Source organism: Phacochoerus africanus, chromosome 2 (genome assembly GCF_016906955.1).
Source record: "Phacochoerus africanus isolate WHEZ1 chromosome 2, ROS_Pafr_v1, whole genome shotgun sequence".
In the NCBI taxonomy this organism is placed as follows: Eukaryota; Metazoa; Chordata; class Mammalia; order Artiodactyla; family Suidae; genus Phacochoerus; species Phacochoerus africanus.
Genome location: NC_062545.1, coordinates 256,772,817 through 256,793,796, shown reverse-complemented (window position 1 = coordinate 256,793,796; position 20,980 = coordinate 256,772,817). Strand labels below are relative to the sequence as shown.

General features: G+C 55.7%; 1 protein-coding gene across 1 annotated transcript in view; it reads right to left on the bottom strand.

Moving 5' to 3' along the window:
- COL27A1 (collagen type XXVII alpha 1 chain) overlaps positions 1-20,980 on the bottom strand; it is a 154,770-nt gene that overhangs the window by 98,553 nt on the left and 35,237 nt on the right. Inside the window, 7 exon segments of the mRNA XM_047768236.1 lie at positions 400-444; positions 1,352-1,405; positions 4,335-4,379; positions 4,787-4,840; positions 5,450-5,494; positions 15,870-15,923; positions 17,638-17,691. Of these exon segments, the coding sequence (XP_047624192.1) occupies positions 400-444; positions 1,352-1,405; positions 4,335-4,379; positions 4,787-4,840; positions 5,450-5,494; positions 15,870-15,923; positions 17,638-17,691 (351 nt within the window).

Below are 20,980 nucleotides of genomic sequence, written 5' to 3'. Positions count from 1 at the left end.
TCTGATACAGAAGCACGGACACCCAATCTAGACAAGATCCCCGGATCCGAGCAGAGCCCTCAGCATGGACATGCATGACCCAGACAAGAAAAGCCCCGTAGACACAGAACCGCACTGCAGAACAGCTGCCAGGCACACAGGGAAAGGCTTCCCCCCCACCAGCGGGGTCTGGAATCCACAGGAACCCGCAGTCCCAGCCAGGAGGCAGCCACTCAGTGTCCTGGCAGCAGGACATGAGGCCCAGACAGCCCCCCGTGCACGTCCACACACTCAAAGCCGAGTCAGGGCAGAGCAGAGAGAAGCAAAGGCTGCCCGGGCCATGGGCGGAGGGGGCCGCGGGGCCGGCGGGAGGTCAGGTTCACCCATAGAATCTGCGTAATAGACACGGAAAATCTTTACCGGCCTACCCATCTTGCCCCTCTTGCCAGGAACACCAGGCAGACCCTGTGGGGAAAAGAGGGAAGAGGTCAGGACAGAATCTGGCAGGAGACAGCCAGCATTGCCCCCAGCCGGCCCCTCTGCCGCCCACAAGAGGAAGTCACAGAGGGCCTGGCCTCCAGTCCACAAACACAAGAGACGCCAGGTATGGGTCCATTGAGTGGATAGTCCTCAGAGGCTGTGGGGCTGGGGCCTGGGTGGACCTGAGCTGGGGAGATTCCTAAAGAAAGCATCCAGTGTCCCCGTATTCAGCAGGTCTCCAGTAAGGGCTCCTTCTACGTCCCTAAGAATCTCTTTACCCCGTCTCTCTGTTGATGAGATTGCAGTTGAGTTCCCAAATAGGGGCTCGGGCAGGGAGGGGATGGAGAGGAAGTTCCAGAGGCGTGTGGGCCGGAGGGTCTCCGTACCGAGAGCAAAAGCAGCCACGGACAACACATAAACACATGAGCGATGTGCTTTCAGGAAAGCTTTACAAAACAGGTGCCTGGTGGGATCTGGCTCACGGGCCATGGTCTGCAGACCCTTGATTGGAAATGTGAAATGAGCCTATTTCTCATGTGTTGAAAGCCCTTCGGAAGCTCCCCAGGCTCTCCAACCAGAGTCCCTTTCCTGACCTCGGCCCCTGAGTGCCGTATAACTGTGCCCAGAGGCTCCCTCTGGCCTGACTCCCCCTATTTCCCCCTTCACACTCAGCTCTTTGACTGTGTCCTTAAATTTGCCAAATTAGCATAAGTCCCTGATTTTGAATGTGCTCTTCCCTGTGTCTGGGAGGTGGCTGCCTTGACTTGTCCCCTGAGGTCACTCCTATTCAACCACAGGGCACCTCCTCCAGGAGGGATTCTGTGATTTCTCCAGGCTGGCTCCTGGCAGAGGGGATGGGTGGGTGGGTGAGAAGTAAATGAAGCATACTCACTCGCTCTCCGTCAGACCCTGGCAGGCCGAAGAGCCCAGGGAGTCCGATGTAGCCCTAGGAAAGAGCAGGCAGGAGGTCAGAGGGGCCGAGTGGTGGGGTGCGGCCGGCCGGACCTGGCCAAGCCCCCTCTCGCTGCCCTCCCTCGCCCCGGCTCCTCTTCCTCGCTGGCGGCAGCAGCGGCTCCAGCAGCTCCTCGATGACATAGGCCTTGAGGCAAGTGTATATGCCCATGGACTGCATGGTGCTGGCTTCCACGATGTAGTCCAAAGGCACATACCCTCACGCCAGGGAAGGGCGCGGGCGCTCGCCGGGGGAGGCCCGCCCCGCGCCGGGGACTCCGGGACCTGCAGGAATGAAGCTCTCTGCCGGGTTAGATGCCAGGGTGGCTCCAGGTCCGACCCACCCCCAGGACGACACTGGCAGCTGCTTGTGGCATCTGCAATGCCTCCTCCTAGGCTTTTCAGGCCATGGATGTGGGGCTCACATCCACCCTGGCCGCCTGAACGCTGGCGGTAAAGGCAGCTGTCACCTGGGCATGCTGGTGTCCTGCCAAGCACATGTGCACTGCCTTCAGCCCTCCCAAGGACCCCGTGGGCTGGCCATCCTCCTCCTCGCTAAACGAAAGTAACTAAAGGTCTGGAGAGAAAGCTCCACCACCAGTCAGAGGTGGAATCCACTGATTTTTCTGCCTCCCAGCCTTTATTCACGCTGCGCCCTCTGCCAGGAAGGCCCTTCCCAGTCCCATGACGGCAGAGAGAGGCTCTCAAGCCCAGCTTTCTCTTCTGGCAAGCACCCCCGATCCCCTCCAACCCAGAAGCAACCTCCTCCCTCCACCCCAGGACCATATTTGCACCTCAGCGAGTAGACTGACCACTTTTTCTTCTGTATTTTCATAATCTGGGTCCCCCCTCTCATGTTCTCATCAGCCTGGGGACTTCTCAAGAGCAGAGACCTAGCCCAGGGGGCCTATCACGATCTGTGCTCTCTAGATGTTTGTGAAATGACTAAATAATAACGATAACAGAAGCTAACATTTACTGAGCACAAACTATGTGCCAGGCCCACTTCTCAGTGTTCTGCCGGCATTAATAATGCATTTACACTGCCCTTACCACACCCTCAGGAGATAGGAATTATGGTCAGCCTCCTACAGAGTTGAGACCATTCAGGCCCAGACAGGTGAAGTGACTGGCCCAGGGTCACACAGCTAGAATGTGGGAGAATGTGGTATTTGAATTCAAGTCATCTGACTCCGGGGCCCACGCTCCTAACCACTTTACTACACTGCGCCCCACACAAACAAGCACCCAACACAGGCTCACAATCATTTTGGCTTCCCTAGAAGGTCAAGTGGTCATAGAGCCTCCTTCTCAGCATCATTGTAAGTGATATTGACTGATCCTTCCAAGCAGGGCTTAGATCCCAGATTTGCAGGGCTTATATCCCAGAAAATAGGCTTGGAGAGGTCCAGCCATGTGCCCAAGTTCCCACGGCTGGCCAATAGCAGAGCAGGTCCCCAAACCAGTCACCCTGCCCTCAAGCCTGAACTCTGCCTACTTCTTAAACATGAGGCCAGGGGTGGTAGGGTTGGGAGAACAGCTTGAGCGGCCCCGGCTCAGCCAGGCTGCTCAGGGCCCTGTGACCCTGGAGAGGGGTGTGCTGGGGCCAGGCCAGCCATCTCCCCACAGGTGGCCTCAAGATGCCATGGTGCAGCCAACAGCCAGCAGCCCCAGATGTCGTTAGCCGGTCTCACGCCTCCCAGCCTCCTGGCACATCAGAGACCCGGGCTGAACTGGGAAGGCCTCCTCCTTGGGCTCCGAAAGACCCTCTGGGGTCCCAGCTTGTGGAAACAGCTGGATAAAGGAGGGAGGGGGACCCAGCATCCTAGGACAGGGGCCTCCTCGGCCCCTGCCTGTCACCACCACCGCCACCATCATCTTCAGCACGTCCTGGGAACTGCCCAGCTCCCAGACGCTCTCCTAACAGCCGCCTGTCAGTCCCAGGGATTAGGGCTGAGGCTGCAGCCATAAATAGCTTTGGCTCAGGAGCCGAGGACACGTCACACCCGACCTGGCCTGACCGAGGCCTGTGTGACCCACTTGCTGAGCATTCTTGGAGAGCCAGACAGCCCAGCCCTCAAAATACCTGGGTCCTCATCCCAGCTCCACCTTAGGCGTGTTCTGTGAACTGGGGCCATCGAGTCCCCACCAGGAACCTACTTTCCCCATATAGAGCAAGGATTCCACCAGATCGTTTCTTAGTCTTCCAAACTCTATTTACCCCGATTCAATTCGCCCAAACCTTCCCCACCACCCCACAGACCACCTGGGAGCCCCGACCTGGCGCCCCCGTCTCTGCACTATTTGCTTCCAAATTCCTGTTATCCCCCTAACTGCAATAGAGGTAAGAATGGACATTACTCCCATTGGAAAGATGGGCAAACTGAGGCTGCTGGCCACTCAGGGTTTGTTCCGGGGCCTTGAAGTAGGAGGAGAGCAGATGTTCCACCAGCTTCCAGGCCCAGGCAATGTTCACCCATCCGGCAGCACTGCCCTCCAAAAACGGTGGTCCCCCAAGGCCTCAGCCGGGAGCAGGAGAAAGGCCTCTGAGGAGTCCAGTGACAGGCAAAGTGGCCCCAGCTTTGGTTCCCTAGGGCTTGGGATGCGCTAAGGGAACACGGCCAGCAAGTGCCTGATTATAGCAGTCAGACTGCAGCCGAGCCCCCAGCAGACCTCTGCGGCCAGGTTGTCCGGCCATGGGGAGGACGCTGGCTCTCCTGGCTCAGGGGTCCAATACCACGTGGCCATCCTGCTGCCCCTCTGCCCTCCAGGGGGTGCTCAGGTGGGAGGGTCTTGGCCCTAGCCCACCCCAGTCAACACTGGGTGGAGGCTTTACAGCCTTGACCTCCCAGCGGGCCCACAGAACAGACAGGTAATGCCCAGCTGGGGCCCCGGCTGTGTGGCACTTGCCAAGTCCCACTTACCCGGCTGCCTTTGGGGCCAGGGTCTCCTACAGGTCCAGGTAACCCCTGAAACACAGAAGACAGAGCGGCAAGGACATATGGAGACGTTCTACTTGCTGCCAACAACCCAGAGCCAGTCCTGTCCCCTTTGGGCCTCAGCTGCCCCCTCTGCAGAATGGGATGGGGTTATACTCGTGATCTGCAAACTGAGCCCCCAGTTACTCCTGGGTCCCAGGGAGGTGGCTCCGGGGGGGAACCCCCACAGCCCCAGAACTCCTCTTCCTCCTGTTTCTTCCTCAGCATCCTTGCCCTGCTGCCTTCAGAGAGGGTGCCTCGGTGAACTCCCCCCAGACAGCCCCCCTGGCAGGTGCAGCTGCCTGGCCCCCCGCCCACCGCCTCCCTCTGCCTGGGGGCACCCGTGGCCGTCTCCACACCACCGCGGCCACAGAGCTTCCAGAAGCCATATACTGCACCTGCCTGCCAGGGTAACCTTTGGCCCCTGGGCTGCCCTCGGGTCCCGGCGGCCCCTGCAAAGGAACAAGAGAAACGTAAGGCAAGGAGAGACCCTGCCCAGCTCCAGGTCTGGGGGGCAGCAGGAGCCCCCAGGCTTACAATGGACAAAGAGAAGGGCAGGAATGTGAGATGAAAGGGGAGGAAGGGGCAGCCACTGGCCTTTGGGGCCCTCAAGCCCACCCCTCTGAGAAACCGGTCAGACCAGCTCCGAGGGACAAAACCCCGTCCTTGCAGCCCGGGATAAAACACTGAGGAGGCCTGGCTGGCTCTCCCACGCTGGCAGCGGCTGCTGTTTGACTTGGGCCCAGGCAGCCAAAATTCCTGCAAACCCCGTGGCGGCGTGTATAATATCCCCTAACATCGCCCGGAACAGGCCAGCTATTCATGGCTCGAACCGGAGTTGAGCGGCTCGTGCCAACACCGGGCCCATGTGGACTCCAGCCCTCTCAGGCAGATGGCTGGGGGAGAGGAGGGGTGGGGTGGGAGCCCCAGCAGGATGGGAGGCAGCAACACCGGCTCTGGGGCTCGCTCATGGAGCCCAGCCCAGGGAGGAGGCCAGGGACAGGCAGGGGCTCGAGCCAGGGCAGGCCAGCGGAGCAGGGGGCTGAGGCTGCGGCCCTCACCTGTTCTCCGGGGTGCCCCGCCGGTCCAGGATAGCCCTTGTATCCCTGTGGGGAGAAGAAACTGCATCAGGCTGGGAAGACACATCAGGGCCTGCAGATCGCAGACCGGCCTGCAGTCTCAGCATCACTATGCACTATGGCAGGGATATAGTACGTGTTCAATAAATACTCTCCAAATGGTTACATATGCATGAAGGTTCTCCTTATGGCTTCCTCTCTGCCATCAGCGGTTCTTTTTTTTGGTCTTTTTTTGCCTTTTCTAGGGCCGCTTCCCATAGCACATGGAGGTTCCCAGGCTACGGGTCTAATCAGAGCTGTAGACACCGGCCTACACCAGAGCCACAGCAACGCAGGATCCAAGCCGCGTCTGCAACCTACACCACAGCTCACGGCAACGCCGGATCCTTAACCCACTGAGCAAGGCCAGGGATCAAACCCGCAACCTCATGGTTCCTAGTTGGATTCGTTAACCACTGCGCCACGATGGGAACTCCCTGCCATCAGTGGTTCTTAGACCAGAAGACAGCAGGGGGCTGATCACTCCTTGGGCAGGGTTTGCAGGCTGAATCAGGATATGGCCACTGTGAGAGAGTGATGCTGGGTCATGGCCATTCTTTCCAAATCCAGAGAGTGGGTAAGAATGTCGGAAGCTGGGGTGGAGGGATTTTTCAATGGAAGGGGTGGACTGATTGGGCTCTTAAGGTCTGGGCTCACTCAGCCACAATGTGATGCCGAAACCTTCTGCCAGGTCCTCCTTATTAACTCCCTATTGGAAAAGATCTCACCCCTATTGACCAAACGTATGAACTGAAATAGCTGCCTTCCTTCCTCCCCTACGGGTCCCAGCAACTGTTCCAGGGGGAAGGAGGCCACTCAAACGCCTGATTGAGAAAGACTCTGGCAACCTCCCAGTACCAACCTTGAGCCTGTCTCCATGGTCCAACTACCATGGTCCAAGGCCAGGTCTCCAGGTCAAGAGACTCAAAACAAGTGTGTGCCTTCAGGTGGCACTGGGGCAACCACTTGGACCATTTCATAAGAGTTAGGAGCTGTCCGAAGGGGAAACCCTGGGTTTCAAGCTTCCATCAGCTGAGGGCTGCTATGAAATAAGATAGAGCAGGGGCTTCCATTTCAGACTGGGCGGCCACGCTGATCTCCGTTAGAGGGGCCCCCTCCCTGGGAAGCCCTGCTCTTTCTTGGTCCTGGCACCGTCTCTGGCTTCCTATGGAACTCCGGATGGGTTACTGCGCTTCTCTGGACCACAAGTGGGGAAGTTAAAACTCTGAGTTTCCTTCAGCTCTGGTCTTCTAGAACTCAAGAGTTCAAGGGCTCTCCTGGGGGTGCTAAGATACTAGACTGTACACACACACACACACACATGCACACGCACACACATGTGTGCAATACTTATGGACCTCCTCCACCCACTGCTGATTACGTGGGATTTACACCCACATGATGGCTTCCAGTCCTTACAACAGCCCGATGGGGTGTGGGGAGCAGGGGTTAAGGGTTAGCATCCCCATTTTACAGAAGAGAAAACTGAGTCTCTGAGAACGGAAACCGCTTGCCCCCAGTTCCCCACCAAGGAGAGGCAGGCTCACACTCACCACCAGGTCACTCTGACACCTGAGGCCACACGGAGAGCCTTGCAGTCACCTTGGCCATGTACGAGTCATGCACATACACAAGCACCCACAGGCATAAACACTCAGCACCCCTGCAAGCCCCCAGAAAGCGGCACTCCTAATTATAAACAGCAGAATTGGTCTGCTCCAAGAGGCTTGGGGAGTTTACAAGCATTCCTTCTGTAGCTACTCACGCCTCTAGACTGCTTAGCATCTGTAATTATGTCTCAAATCTGCGGCCCATGAGATTAAGGCAACATCGCTGGGTGAGATGCCTCTACTTGGAATGTGTGCTCTTTTCCCCAACGGGCAAACTGAGGCACAGGCCACAGCCAGCAGTCAGCACACGGAGTGGCTAGGATCTCTTGTTTCAGATGCATCTCAGTCCTGATCCCGCTTCACTCCGGGCTAGCTGTATGACCTGGGGTCACCGATGTCACCTCTCTGAGCCTTGGTTTCCCCTTGTAAAATGGGGCTTCAAAGGTTGGAGAGTGGACAGCCTGGTATAATATGTGTGAAGTACTTAGCACAGTCCTGGCACTGAATTAAAGCCTCCGTAGGACTATGAGCTTTCCTATCAGCTTTCGTGGCTGCTATTAGTACCACGATCTTTATGTTTCACTCATTCAACAAACATTTACTGAATTTTATGCTCCAGCACCCTCCTCGGCAGTGGGTAAACAGAAGACAACATTCTTTGCCTTAACAAAGTTTACAATCTAATTAAGGAGATAAAAAAAACAAATAAAAGGTAACATCTCAGGGATTTGTTTGCCTGGCTGTACAGTTTCAGTTTTGCAAGAGGAAAAAGTTCTGGAGATCTACTGCACACCATGTCAATATACTTAACACTACTGAACTGCACCCACGAACTTGTCAGATGGTAAACTGTATGTTTTGTTTTGTTTTGTTTTTCTCTTTTTGCCTTTTCTAGGGCCGCTCCTGAGGCATAGGGAGGTTCCCAGGCTAGGGGTCCAATCGGAGCTGTAGCCCCCGGCCTACACCACAGCCACAGCAACGCAGGATCTGAGCCGCATCTGCGACCTACACCGCAGCTCACGGCAACGCTGGATCCTTAACCCACTGAGCGAGGGCAGGGATCGAACCTGCAACCTCATGGTTCCTAGTCGGATTCGTTAACCACTGGGCCACAATGGGAACTCCCTAAATTGTGTTTTTTAAGCATCATTAAAAGTAAAATTAAAACAAGAGAGAATACGTGGCTGTGACTAGTGCTACAAAGAAAAGGGAGCAGAGTTGGAGGACACAGAAGGGCAGCGTTGGGGAGGGGGTACCGTGACCGCAGGTGGGCAGGCTGCTCTGAGATGAATGTGGTGAGGGAGCTGCACACAGACTTTTTGGGGAAAGGCATTTCAGGCAGAGGGAACAGCAGGTGCAAGAGCCCTGAGGCAAGAATGTTCCTGGAGGAAGAACAAGGCTGGTGTGACTGGGGCAGAATGAGTGAGGGGCGAGGGGTAGAAAGGCGGGGTGGTCAGAAAAGAAGCAGGAGGCTAGAGTCTGCCAGGTGGTAAGATGATAGGAAAGTACGGGAGGGTTTGAGCAGGGACCTGTCATGGATAGGAAGAAGATGCCGCTGCCTCATTGTCCCTTCTCCACCTGCAGATGAGGAAGAAAAAGCAAAGCCTTTTCCCGTGAAGAGCTGAGGGAAGCCTTGAGCTCTAGGCTGTGTGACTCAGCCCAGGTGACTGCCCTCTCTGAGCTTCTCTCTATCATTCTTTTGCCTGCCTCAATGCAATCATGGAACCAAAGCAATCATGGAGCAAGGATCCCAGGATAAGCAGGAAAGGGGTCCGGGGAGCCCCTGAGCATAACCCACTCCTTTGGCTTCCTCTGGAGCCACAAAGAAGCCTGTTAGAAACCAATGCTATGGCAGAATTGCCAGTGAAATCCCAGGAGGAGATTTCAAGGAAAACCTTTACTCAGGATGTAGGTAAAAGGAAATGCAAGACCGTCAGAGACATGGCCTTGACCTGCCCTATGCCTGGCTTGGTACCAAAACTTTAGATATATTAGCTCATCGACAACTTGCGATCACCCCTGAAAGGTAGGAATTCCAATGCACATTTGCAAGATGAGGAAACTGAGGCTCAGAAATATAAAGAAACTTCCCTGAGGCCACATAGCTTCTTAGGGGCAGCAGACTGTGTACATCTTTAACCACCAAACCATGGATGAGACACACTGTTGAGGCCCATGGCCCATCTAGAAGAGTCACAGGGACACGGGAGGAAAGACTCCCCCCCCCCCATAGACTCACCTCCCCAGGTCTGAGCTTATGGATCACTGCAGCATCATGAACTCTGGAGTATCTGAGTTGGAAGGGACCTAAGCCATCGATTTGACCATTTCCTTTCTCACTGGACAGAATAAGACACTGAGGCTCAGAGACGGGAAGAGACTTGCCCAAGGCTACTTAGCAAGCTATGTATGGCCAAGCCCAAACTGCTCCCCAGGACTCCAAACTCACAGGGCTGTGCTTTGCCCAGATGGCCATGATTCCTAGGTCTTTCCCAATCCAGAGTATTTTTTTATTTTTTGCTTTTTAGGGCTGCACCCGCAGCATATGGAGATTCCCAGGCTAGAGGGCAAATCAGAGCTGCAGCCGCCAGCCAACACCACAACCACGCGGGATCCGAGCTGCATCTGCAACCTACACCACAGCTCATGGCAATGCCAGATCCTTAACCCACTGAGCAAGGCCAGGGTTGAACCCGCAACCTCATGGTTCCTAGTTGGATTTGTTTCCGCTGAGCCACGATGAGAACTCCCCAATCCAAAGACCTTAAAGGGCCTTGAACATTGCCATGAACCCCTTTTTTCTTAGTAGACTGGGAGCAGTTGAGACTGTGCACAGCCAAGACATGGGGTGAGGAAAGGGGGGAGCTTCATACCCTTCCTGGAAGCATCTTAACGGTGTTTACTAAGCTAGGGACAGCCAAATAACTTCAAATGACAGGGCCCCAGGACTTGGAAGGATCTAAACCATTACCTTCTCCAGGGCCCCAGCAATTACGGGGCGGGCACTGACCGCAAGGTGGGTCCACGGGCAGTGATTTCCCTGTGGGTGACCAGGGCCTGACTGGGATTAGGGGACAGCAGATGCTTCGGGGGAGTTCCAGGGACCACGGAGTCTGCAAGGGGCCTCTGGCTGCCCAGCAGGCGGGTCTCCACAGGACCCATGTTTATAATAGAACTCGGGCTATATTTTGGTTTGGGAGCCAGATTAATCATTGCTTACAATGCACAAGGAGAAGCCAGACATCACCTCACTGTTACTGCAGACAGTCTCCCCGTCAGCGGGGATGCTATTTGGGCTTTGGGCAGGGAGGGGAGGGGAGGGTCCCATCCTTGCCTGGGGGTCCTGGGACCAACGCGCACCAAGACCTCAGCTGATCCTTCAGGCCCCACCTCTGCCTGCGTGAGGTCTCTGCTTCTCTTGCAATGCAATGGAGCCCAGCAGCCTTGCTCAGCACTCCCAGGAGCCTTTCCTCTGAACTCCTCTACCACGCTGGCAGCCCACAGGCCACACGTGGGCAGGCAGTCAGCAGGACCGAGAGCCCCATTCAGCAGAAAGGGCCAGTGAGGAAGAAACACAGGCCAAAAGGTAGAATGCGTCACTACTCCGTCCTCACCAAGGCCCTGTTCCTCCCTGGACCTCACTTTCCCCAGCTGGCCTCTCAGAGCATCCCACTGGCTCAAAAATGACTGGATTCTGAAATGCGATGCGTGGCTTGTCCAAAAGCACAGCCCCTCACACGACAGCCAAGCATCCGATGCCAAACTCTACCTCAGCGGGTACTTGCTCTGCTCAGAGATAGGGCAGAGCAAGAAAGAAAGTTTCTGCAGGGCTCGTTCATTCATCCAAAGGTCTGCTGAGCCCTAGCCATGAGCTAGACCCTGTGTCAGCTGTAAGAAGACACCAATGGACAAAACAAACGCACCCTTTACCTTCTAGAAGAGGATATGGGCATTACACAGATATGAAAAGGAACAAGGAAGGACTAAGAGCTAGGAGAGTGCAGGCAGCCTCCCCAAGCAGGCGGCGTCGTACGCTGAGGCCTGAAGGAGGAGCCACGGTGGACAGCAGAGGGGCTGCGGAGCTCAAGAGTGGAGGGGATACGGGCCCCAGGAGCCCAGAGCAGCTGAGCAGCGGGGGAGCCCGGAGAAGGTTCTCAGGAGGGGCGCTGCATGGAACTGCCGGCGCTACATCCAGGTAGAGCTGGCAGTTCTGCAGAAAGGCAGGAGATCGTCTCAGTCACGCTCTCCACAAAACATCCCCAGATGCTCCCCCGCCCTCTCATTTTGGTACAGATTCTCAGACAGTGGCCACCTCAGGTGGCACAGGGAGGGCTCACGGGCAAGGGGAGGGCTGCAGGAGGGAGCAAGAGGGGGTTTCAACTTGAGCACCAATGTCATTCCATTCGTCACATTGCCCAGGGACGGCGTGTTAAGAAAGATTCTGAGGCTGCACCAGGCCTGGCAAGAAAGAGCACTTATCGGTATCGGTGTGGTGTCGGCCGTCAGCGGGGAGGGAAGGAGGGGCAGGACGACGCAGCGTTATGGCGTTATGCTAAGCCCCCCTGAGGCGACAAAGAGGAAGAGGCCCTCTGTGTACTTGCTCCAGTCTGACGCATGTGCCAAGGACCCCAGCGAGTTGCTCACCAGCCAGAAAGTGCAGAGTCCCAAAGAGGTTGCGAAAATGGGCTGGTGTGCCAAGAAGAGAGGTCTGAATTCTGCAGGGAGGTACTGGGGAGATGCTCTTGGAGAAGAAGGCGTTTGAGAACAGAATCAAGGGACAGATAGAGGAAGATGAGGGTGGGAGAGAGAACAGGCCAGGTGGGGCCCAGCAGAAGCAAATGCAGGAGGGCAGGAAGGCGCAGGACACACGGGACTGGCTGGAGGGAGGGTGTCTATACAGCAGAGTTTCTCCGCCTTGGCACTGCTGACACCTTGGGCTGGATGAGTCTTTGCTGTAGGTGGGGTGTCTGTCTCGTGCACTGCAGGATCTGTAACAGCACCCCTGGTTTCTCCCCTTGAGAAGCTAGTAGTGCCCCCTCCCATTGTGATAACCAAAAATGTCTCCAAGAGGTCTTGTCGTGGCTCAGAGGAAACGAATCTGATTAGCATGCATGAGGACGCAGGTTCAATCCCTGGCCTCACTCAGTGGGTTAAGGATCTGGCATTGCCATAAGCTGTGGTGTAGGTCACAGAAGCGGCTCGGATCTGGTGTTGCTGTGGCTGTGGCGTAGGCCAGCGGCTACAGCTCTGATTGGACCTTTAGCCTGGGAACTTCCATATGCTGCAGATGTGGCCCTAAAAAAATTAAAAAAAAAAAAAAAAGAACAAAAATGTCTCCAGACCCTGTTAACTGTTCCTGGGGGCAGTTGAGAAGCACTGCTCTCTAGGAGAGAAAGCAGAAGGGTTAAACCAGGATAGCACCTCCCAAGTGCAAATAGCGTCCTGGCAGCCTTCTGGGTTAATGGAGGATGGGAGATGGTTTACCGGTAACTAAGCAGGGTGACTGATGGGATCACGTGGGCAAGACTTTCTTCAGCTCTGCTTCGTCACCATCATGACGATCACTCATTCATTCAACAAATACACATGCAGCAGCCACCACATGCCAACCCTGTGCTGAGGGCTGAGTATATAGCATCTTATTTAACCCTCCCAACCACTCACACAGCAGGAGAGGGACAGAGCTGGGAATCCACCCAGGCATGTCTGACCTGGTCTGTGTGCCTGCCCTGCCCTGGGAAAGGAGCTCAGCAAAGCCCCTCAGCAAGCTTCGCAGGCAGATGCAGAGAAAGGAGTCTTTTCAGGTGGGGAGGGTCCTTTTTACTTGATGGGCCCGTTCTTATTTAAGAAGTTATTTCAATCAGTGTTCTAGAGGGAGAAAGGGCCTGAGGGTCAGAAGACCTGAGTTCAAGTCCCAACTCTATTAGTTAGTGACCCCCAGAGCCTATTTCCATTAACCCAGCGGCTCTCAACCTTGACTGCACAGGAGAATCTAGTGCCTGAGTCCCATTCGAACCAACGGAACCAGAACCCCTGTTGGGGGCGGGGCAAAGCTCCCCAACGGTTCTCATGCACAGCGGGGCTGGGAACAAGGGCTACAGACTTCCCTCTCCAGGAGCCCCTGGTCATCTCACTAGCATTTAACACCAGCATCTGCACAAGGCCTGGTACCTAGATGCATCTTTGCAGAATGACTAGAAGAAAGAATGAATGAATGAGTGTCTGGGCCTCAGTCTCCTCAGCTGTAAAATGGGCATAATACTGCCTAACTGCTGGAGGCCACTGTAAGTTAGTAGCGTGACGAGGGACAGTGTGTCTTTTTGTCATGCTAGTCCATCTGGGAACCTCCCCACCAACTCTCCCTTTCCTCTGCCTATTTTTCTCCGTGGTTCTTTTCTTCTAACACACACCTTGTGTTTGCCACTGCTTTTATCGTCTCCTTTCCCCCACCAGACTGCAAGCACTGAGGAAACGGGGATTTCTGTCTATTTATTCTGCTCAGAGGCTTGCACAGGGCCTGGCACATAATGGGCCTTCAATCCATCCCGTGAAACAGGATGAATGAATAAGGGAATGAATAGGAGTACGGGCGTCCCTCTGAGGTGACACCAAAATTCCATGTGCCGATGAACAAAGGGGACGCTGACCTCACCTCTCACCCCCTGATGTCCCTTCTCCCTCAAGGCTCCCCAGTCGAGATGAGGCAGAAAAACCTCCCAACAGGATCAGGGCAAAGTGGCTAATGTTGTCACCAAAGAGGCTCGTGGGAGGAGAGACTGCTGACATACAGTAGGGGCTGCAGGCACAGCTGCCCGCCCCCCACCTTGGTCCTCCTCCCTGACCCTCGCCACTGGTCAGGGGGCCCTGTCTTGGGACCTGGGCTCCCCCACGTGCTGGCCACCACCCTCTGCAAGCAGGTGACCCCAGCCTGCCACAGAACAAACGCCTCCATGTTTTGCCTAGGCTGGGGCCAGAGGCACTGGCTATAAATGCCTTTGCCAAATAGTTTTCCTACTGCAAGGAGGCTCTTCCTTAAATTTGGAAAAGATGCTTCGCCCTGCTCAGGTGAGCTGGTTCCCCTGGGCTGTGGGGGCTCTGGGCCTCCTCGGACATCTGCCGAGAGCAGCAAGGCCTGGAACTCCAGGCAGGAACCGATCCAGTCTGTTTTTCCATCTCCCGCCTCCGCTGCTAGACTCCTACCCCCATGCAGAGTGGGACCACCACTGGCTGCTTTACGAGCCAGGACTGGAAGGAGACTTTTCCATTCACACCTCATCCATCAGAACGTGCTGGAGCCCAGAGGGGAAGTGGGTGGGGAGAGGGAGGCCTTCTGTACTCTCTGGGCCAGAAAAGACCACAGTCCCCCCGCGCACAGCCAGCCACACACTCTCGTCTGGGTCTGGCCCCTTCAGAGCTGCAGTGCAGCCGGCTCTAGCAGCGGAGGGTGGAAGAGAAGGGGACAGGGTGGGAGGTGATGCTCCAAGGTCCCTGTGCCACGGAGACCCTCAGAGAATGGACGGGCTTGAGCCAGGAGATGCCACAACTGTGCAGATGAGAACCAGATGGCTGAGAGAGGGCAGCTGGGGCCACAGCTGGGAGCCAGGGTGGAAGCTTAGGACGTGGCCCTAGGTTCATGTATCTACCAGAAAACCCATCAGCAATGAGGGATTTTCCCGCAAAAGGCAACTGACCCTGGGCCCTCACTGCCCTCCCGGTTTCTGGAACACCTACTATGCGCAGGCTGGGACCAGGCTCTGTGGGAAGAGTGACAAACCAGATTTCCATGTCCTGATTGGTAAGGCTGGACTTGGGGCTGAAAATAATTCAGCTGAAGTGGCCTTAGGGCCCTTGAGCAGAGTGGAGGCTCCTGGCCTGAAGGCTGGGACTCCGGGCGGGCTTCCTGGAGGAGGCGCAACTAGAACTGAGTCTAAGGGATGAGATACCCTGGCTGAGAAGCTGAAGAGGAATCCAGGGGTACTGAAAGCCAGAGTCCCACCACCTAGGAAAACAGTGGACTTTTCCCCAAAGGCAATGATTAGAGAGGTGACTCCCCCAGCCTGAGTGAAGCAGCTGGGGGTGGGGGTGGAACAACAATAGCTCAGGATGTAAGGAGAATGCATTGTCTCTGTGGAGGATTTCTCTGCAGTCTATCGGGGAGGGATGATAATAGACCAGAGAGGTTATTGACTTGCCCCAGGTCACACAGCAAAAGGTGGAGCTGGGAGTAGAGCCCAGATTCAATTGATCCCAAAGCCCACACCCTCAACCTCCATGCTCCAGGCCTTGCTCCAGGGGGTCTCGGGGAGGGGGGAAGGGGGCGCGTCATGGTCATTCCAGGTAAGAGGAGGTTGAGGCTCTGAGATGCATAGACTCCAGGCCATGCAGCCCGTGGGAGGTGGAGCTGGGCCAGCGGGGGCCCTCCTGGCTCTGGCAATATTCCTTCAACCACCATGAGCACTCCCAGGAGGGCCTCCCCGCAGCAGCCAGACCCAAGAAGAAGGACAGCAAACCAGGGTCACTTCTTGTCACATCTCATTAACCATCGTCGGGGGAACCACCTCCAAGCCAAGGTGCTTCCCATCCTCAGGCAAGCACAGACCCTTAGAAACCTCTCTCCCCTCCAGCCAATGTCCCCGGTGCCCGAGGCTGGGGCTGGGGACAGGAAGGCGGGCAAGTGAGCAGCACACTGCGCTCGAGAGCCCGCTTGCTTGGAAGGCCACCGGCCAGGGCAAAGCATCAACACCAAAGTGTACCTTTCGTCCAAGAGGTCCTGGATTCCCCAAGAGGCCAGGCAAGCCCACGTCGCCCTGAAAAACAGACAAGCAGGTGAGGTAGGGGAATGGGAGCAGACACGCGTTCAAATAAGTGTGACCTCCCATGGCCAGTTGTTAGCAAGCAGGATCCACGGAGGCCCAGAGGCCTCTCAGGGGAGACTCGAGGTCTCTGAGCCGGGTGAGAGCAGCTGAGTGGGCCAGGTACCAGCCCCACCCCCACTGAACCCCGCCGCTCCATTTGATCTGTTTTCCATATTGGACCGTCTGGGGGATGCGTTCTGCTGCCAAAATCATGTTTGAAAACCCCTGCCCCGGAGGACCTGCAACCCTTTCCAATGACTAATCTCTCCCTGCCTTCCTGGCACCTGCCCTCTGCCCCTTGCTCACCCTTGCTGGGCATGGTGGCCCCCCAGTAGGGGGCATTTCTGCCTTTGCCATGAGACCCCAGAGCAAACAACACAGGAGCGAGAGAAAAGCCGGGCCTCTGGTGGTCACCAGGCCTGGCACAAAGCCCGCTCGGCACCTGACCGGCTGCATGGCCTCCAGCAGGCGCACGCCCCTGGGGCCTCTGTTTTCCCATCGGCAAACATGGCCCATCTGCCCGGCTTAGAAGCTTCCGATGAGGCTCAGATTGGAATGTATGTGGATGTTTACACACAGTAAAAGTCTGCAGAGTGAGAAAACGTCTCATGAAAATGTGAAGGAATGGAGTTCCTGTTGTGGCTCAGCGGTTAATGAACCCAACTAGGATCCATGAGGATGCAGGTTCGATCCCTGGCTTTGATCAGTGGGTTAAGGGCCCGGCGTTGCCGTGAGCTGTGGTGTAGGTCGCAGACGTGGCTGGTATCCTGCGTTGCCGTGGCTGTGGCATAGGCCGGCGGCTACAGCTCCACTTGGACCCCTAGCCTGGGAACCTCCATATGCCGCGGGTGCGGCCCTAAAAAGCAAAAAATAAAAAATAAATGCAAGGGAATGAACCCCCTCTGTCTCGGGGAAGTCAACAGGAGCTGCCGCCTCTAAGTACCCAAGCACAGGAGGCTGGGCTGGGAAGCCGGGCTCTGCCTGTCGGGCGGGCTCTTGGGTGGCGTCCAGAAGGAAACCAGACCAACTTGAGGATTTCTTCCAGGTTACGGAGGTCTGGGACACTGGACGACCTTACTCCGAGTCCTGGGTTCCCCTGAACTGATGCCTTGCTTACTCTACAAGGTGGATGCTTCAGAGCCTTTGGCCTAAGTGTTCTCTCTTCCAGGGGAGAACCTCCTGGGCTTAGCCCTTCGGGGTTAGGGAGCCCTGACTCTCCAGCCCGCTCCCTGCCCACATCCTGGAAATCCACAGACCTGCCTGGTCACATCAACAATCTCAGGGGAGACTTTGAATGTCTGCTGGAAGCTTCCTGGGCACATGCTCCCAGGAAGCTTCTGGATGCCGAGGGTCCCCTAGCAGGCCCTATAGAAAACCACTCAGAGCATAAGGCAAGGGGACACAAGTCTGTCACCCAGAGTACGTCCACAGGCAACATCTCGTGTCCGTGTTACCAGCTGCACGTTGGAAGAAAGCAGCAGAGAACGGCTTTGGTGTAGGGTGAGCTGAAGGGCTTCGAGGCCAAACAGATCACCCTTTTCTACTTCCTACGTCCTCCTGCCTTGGTCCGTGGCGGCCTTTGTCAGGAGGGCCTGCCCAGAACCCAGCGGTTCCCCTACTGTCCACTCCCCCGCTTCCCTGAGTGCTGGGGTCCCTGGGAACCTACCTTTGCCCCATCGTGGGCCTTTCCTGGTGAGAGCCCCGGGTCCCCTTTCTGTCCCTGAAACAAAAACAATTCCGCTTTGGCCGCCGAGTCATCTAAAGAGGATGTCTCCCCGCCAGCTCTGCTCACACCCCTGTCCCCCACTCAGATATCCCCCCACCCTGCTCACACTCCTCCACAGGCTCTGCTCCAATCCCATGACTCCCCTGCTCCAGCACCTTCCATGGCTCCCCAGCACCATGCCTGCTGACAAAGCCCAACCTCCTTCCTGAGTGGCCCAAGTCTCCCATCATGTGGTCCCAGCCATCCTGTCCAGACTTTGCTCTCCTTCCACCAGCCTGACCCACAGACCTGGTCCCTCTGCCCCACCCCCAGCCCACAGTCCCTCTTTAGCCAGGCCTTGCATGTTTCTGCTGCTAGGTCCCTGCTCAGGCAGTCACCCCCAACCAGAAGACCACTCTGCAATCATTAGCAGCCGAACCCATAAACATTCTCGAGATTCTGCTTGGCGTTATCCTCCCCAGTCCACCCGAAGACCCCTGGGCCCACCGGGCCTGTGATGTGCTCCCCTGGGGCTCTCAGGGACCTTTTGGGAGATGCCCTAGAGGCAAGCTTGATTCTTTCTTTCTTTCCTCCCCCCCCCTTTTTTTTTTTTTTTGTCTTTTTAGAGCTGCACCACCGGCATATGGAGGTTCCCAGGCTAGGGGTCAACTCCCAAGTTATGGGGCCTACACCACAGCCCCAGCAACACCAGATCTGAGCTGCATCTGTGACCTACACTACAGTTCATGGCAATGCCAGATCCTTAACCCACTAAGGGAGGCCAGGGATCGAACCCACGTCCTCAGGGATACTCGTCGGGTTTGTGACCACTGAGCCATGACGGGAACGCCAATTCTTCTGATTGTCCTGTCCCCTGATGCTCACTTTGCCATCTCTAATTACCTAGGGCCAGTGCACTGACAGCCACTTAATCTGTGGACAGCCCTTCACAGTGTGCAACATCCCTGACCTGACCAGGTTCCCAGAATAGCCCGAGGAAGTGGGCAAAGGAACTGTTATTATCTGGGAAAACTGAGACTGGATGAAAGAAAGGGACTGTGCAGGACCCCAAGTAGAGGCACTGGCGGAGCTAAGAATAGGACCCTGAATTTGTGACTGCCAGCTCTGTGTTCTGGGATGTCCCAGGACCCGGCAACGTAGAACAGGCAGTGAAGTGGGGAGAAGACGATAAGCGGTGGGTCACCCATCAGAGACAAGCATTCTTTGTGCCTGTCGTACAGGAGTGTCCCCATGACAAGGATCCTGGCTCCTAAGAGCATGTGCTCAGGAAGGGCCCACTGGCTGCATCTCTTTCCTCGGAAGACGGCTCCTGGCTGTGGGCTGGTCTGACCCAACCTGATTAAATTACTCAGGAGACAGTCCTTGGGAAAGTCAGTCCCCTCGCCCCTGCCTGAGGTCACCTTCCAGGTGTCCCCGATCCCTGTCCCTGACTGTCACTCCCAAGCTCCCTCCCCAGTCTGGGTCCTGAGTCAGAAGTCCTGCAGGGAAGCCGAAGACTCACAGTAAGACCTCAGGCAAATGCCTTCACTTTGAGGTTCTGTTCCCTCACCGTTAAACCTGGACCTGGAGATGATCATACTAAGTGAAATAAGTCAGACAGGCAGAGACAAGACTCCTATGAGAGCACTTACATGTCGGATCTAAAAAAATGATATAAACGAACATATCTAAAAAACAGAAATAGACTCGCAGACATAGAAAACCAAAGGGGGAAGAGAAGGGGGATGAATTAGGACATTGGAATTAACATATACACACTACTGTGTATGAAATAGATAACCAAGATCCTAGCATACGGCACAGGGACCTACACTCAGGATCTTGCAAATAAACTCTAAGGGAAAGAATCTGAAAAAGAATATATATGTACCTATACACAAGCTATACATATACATATTTATGTATAAGTGAATCATTTTGCTGTACACCCGAAACTAACATAACATTGTAAACTAGGAGTTCCCATCGTGGCTCAGTGGTTAACGAATTTGACTAGGAACCATGAGGTTGCGGGTTCGATCCCTGGCCTCGCTCAGTGGGTTAAGGATCTGCCATTGCCGTGAGCTGTGGTATAGGTTGCAGACACGGCTCGGAACTCACGTTGCTGTGGCTGTGGTGTAGGCTGGAGGCTGCTGCTCTGATTAGACCCCTAGCCTGGGCATCTCCATATGCCACAGGTGCGGCCCTAGGAAAAAAAAAAGGCAAAAAAAACCCCACAAAAAACAAAAAAAAACCATTGTAAATCAATAAGACTTCAACAGAAATTTTTGAAAAAAATAAAAAATAAAATGCAGTCTGCACAGCACCCACACATGCACACAGCTGTGGGCACACATATATGCACAGGATAACACACACACACACACACACACACACCCCCACTGGCATCCAGGCTTCTTGGCAAGAAGCCAGCGAGCTAATGGATGGGACGCGTGGGAAGGGTGGTTGGGCAACTTTAATTAGTTCCCTTGGTTCTTTTCTTCCTCGAGACTCAGACCTTCCCAATCCCGACTCAGTCACTCCCCACAAGCCATCACTGCGCTCCAAACCAGACCCAGCCTTTAGGAGGGAGGGTGGCTTTCACTGCCCGCCTCTCTGGCGTCCGACACTGTGCCAGGCCCGCTCAATGCAGCACCTCGCTAGTCCTTTGACACCCACGTGCTGCAATGCAGGACCAAGACGGGGTTCAGGGAGGCTGAGTCACAGCCTAGGGTGGCGCGCAGGGAAGAGGCAAGGTTTCACTAGGTCTGACGGGGTCCTCGGTCTCGACTGCAGAGCCCTTTATGGACTGGGAGCCTGAATGCTTCTCCCACACACCCTCCAGCTGCCCCCGGCTGCAGGCCAGCCCCTCCTTGCTAGGACCCCAACTCTCTGTCCACCTGGGTCCCTCCTGGTCACTTCTGCAGGCCCCGCCTCTGGGATCTACCACCTCGGACCGCGGCGGCCCTTCCCTGACACTCTCCCACCCTCGGCTGTTCCCAAGCCCGGCTCCAATGCCTTTTATGTCCATGTGCGAGGCCAGGTCCAGGGCTACCCAGGATTCCAATGGCCAAAAAAGGACAGCAGCTTTTCCCTACCCCGCCCTTGCCCACCTCGGTCCGCAGCCAATAGGGGAGCTGGGCTTATAAAACGCTTTCAGGAATGGGCCTTCATCCACGCTGTTCTGTCATTTTACCAAAGGGGAAACTGAGACCCAAAGGGATGCTGGACCTTCTCCTTTGCCTGAATCCGTATCCGGGGCATTTTAGTCAATATGGACTTCCCTCTGCATGCTCAGCAGCCA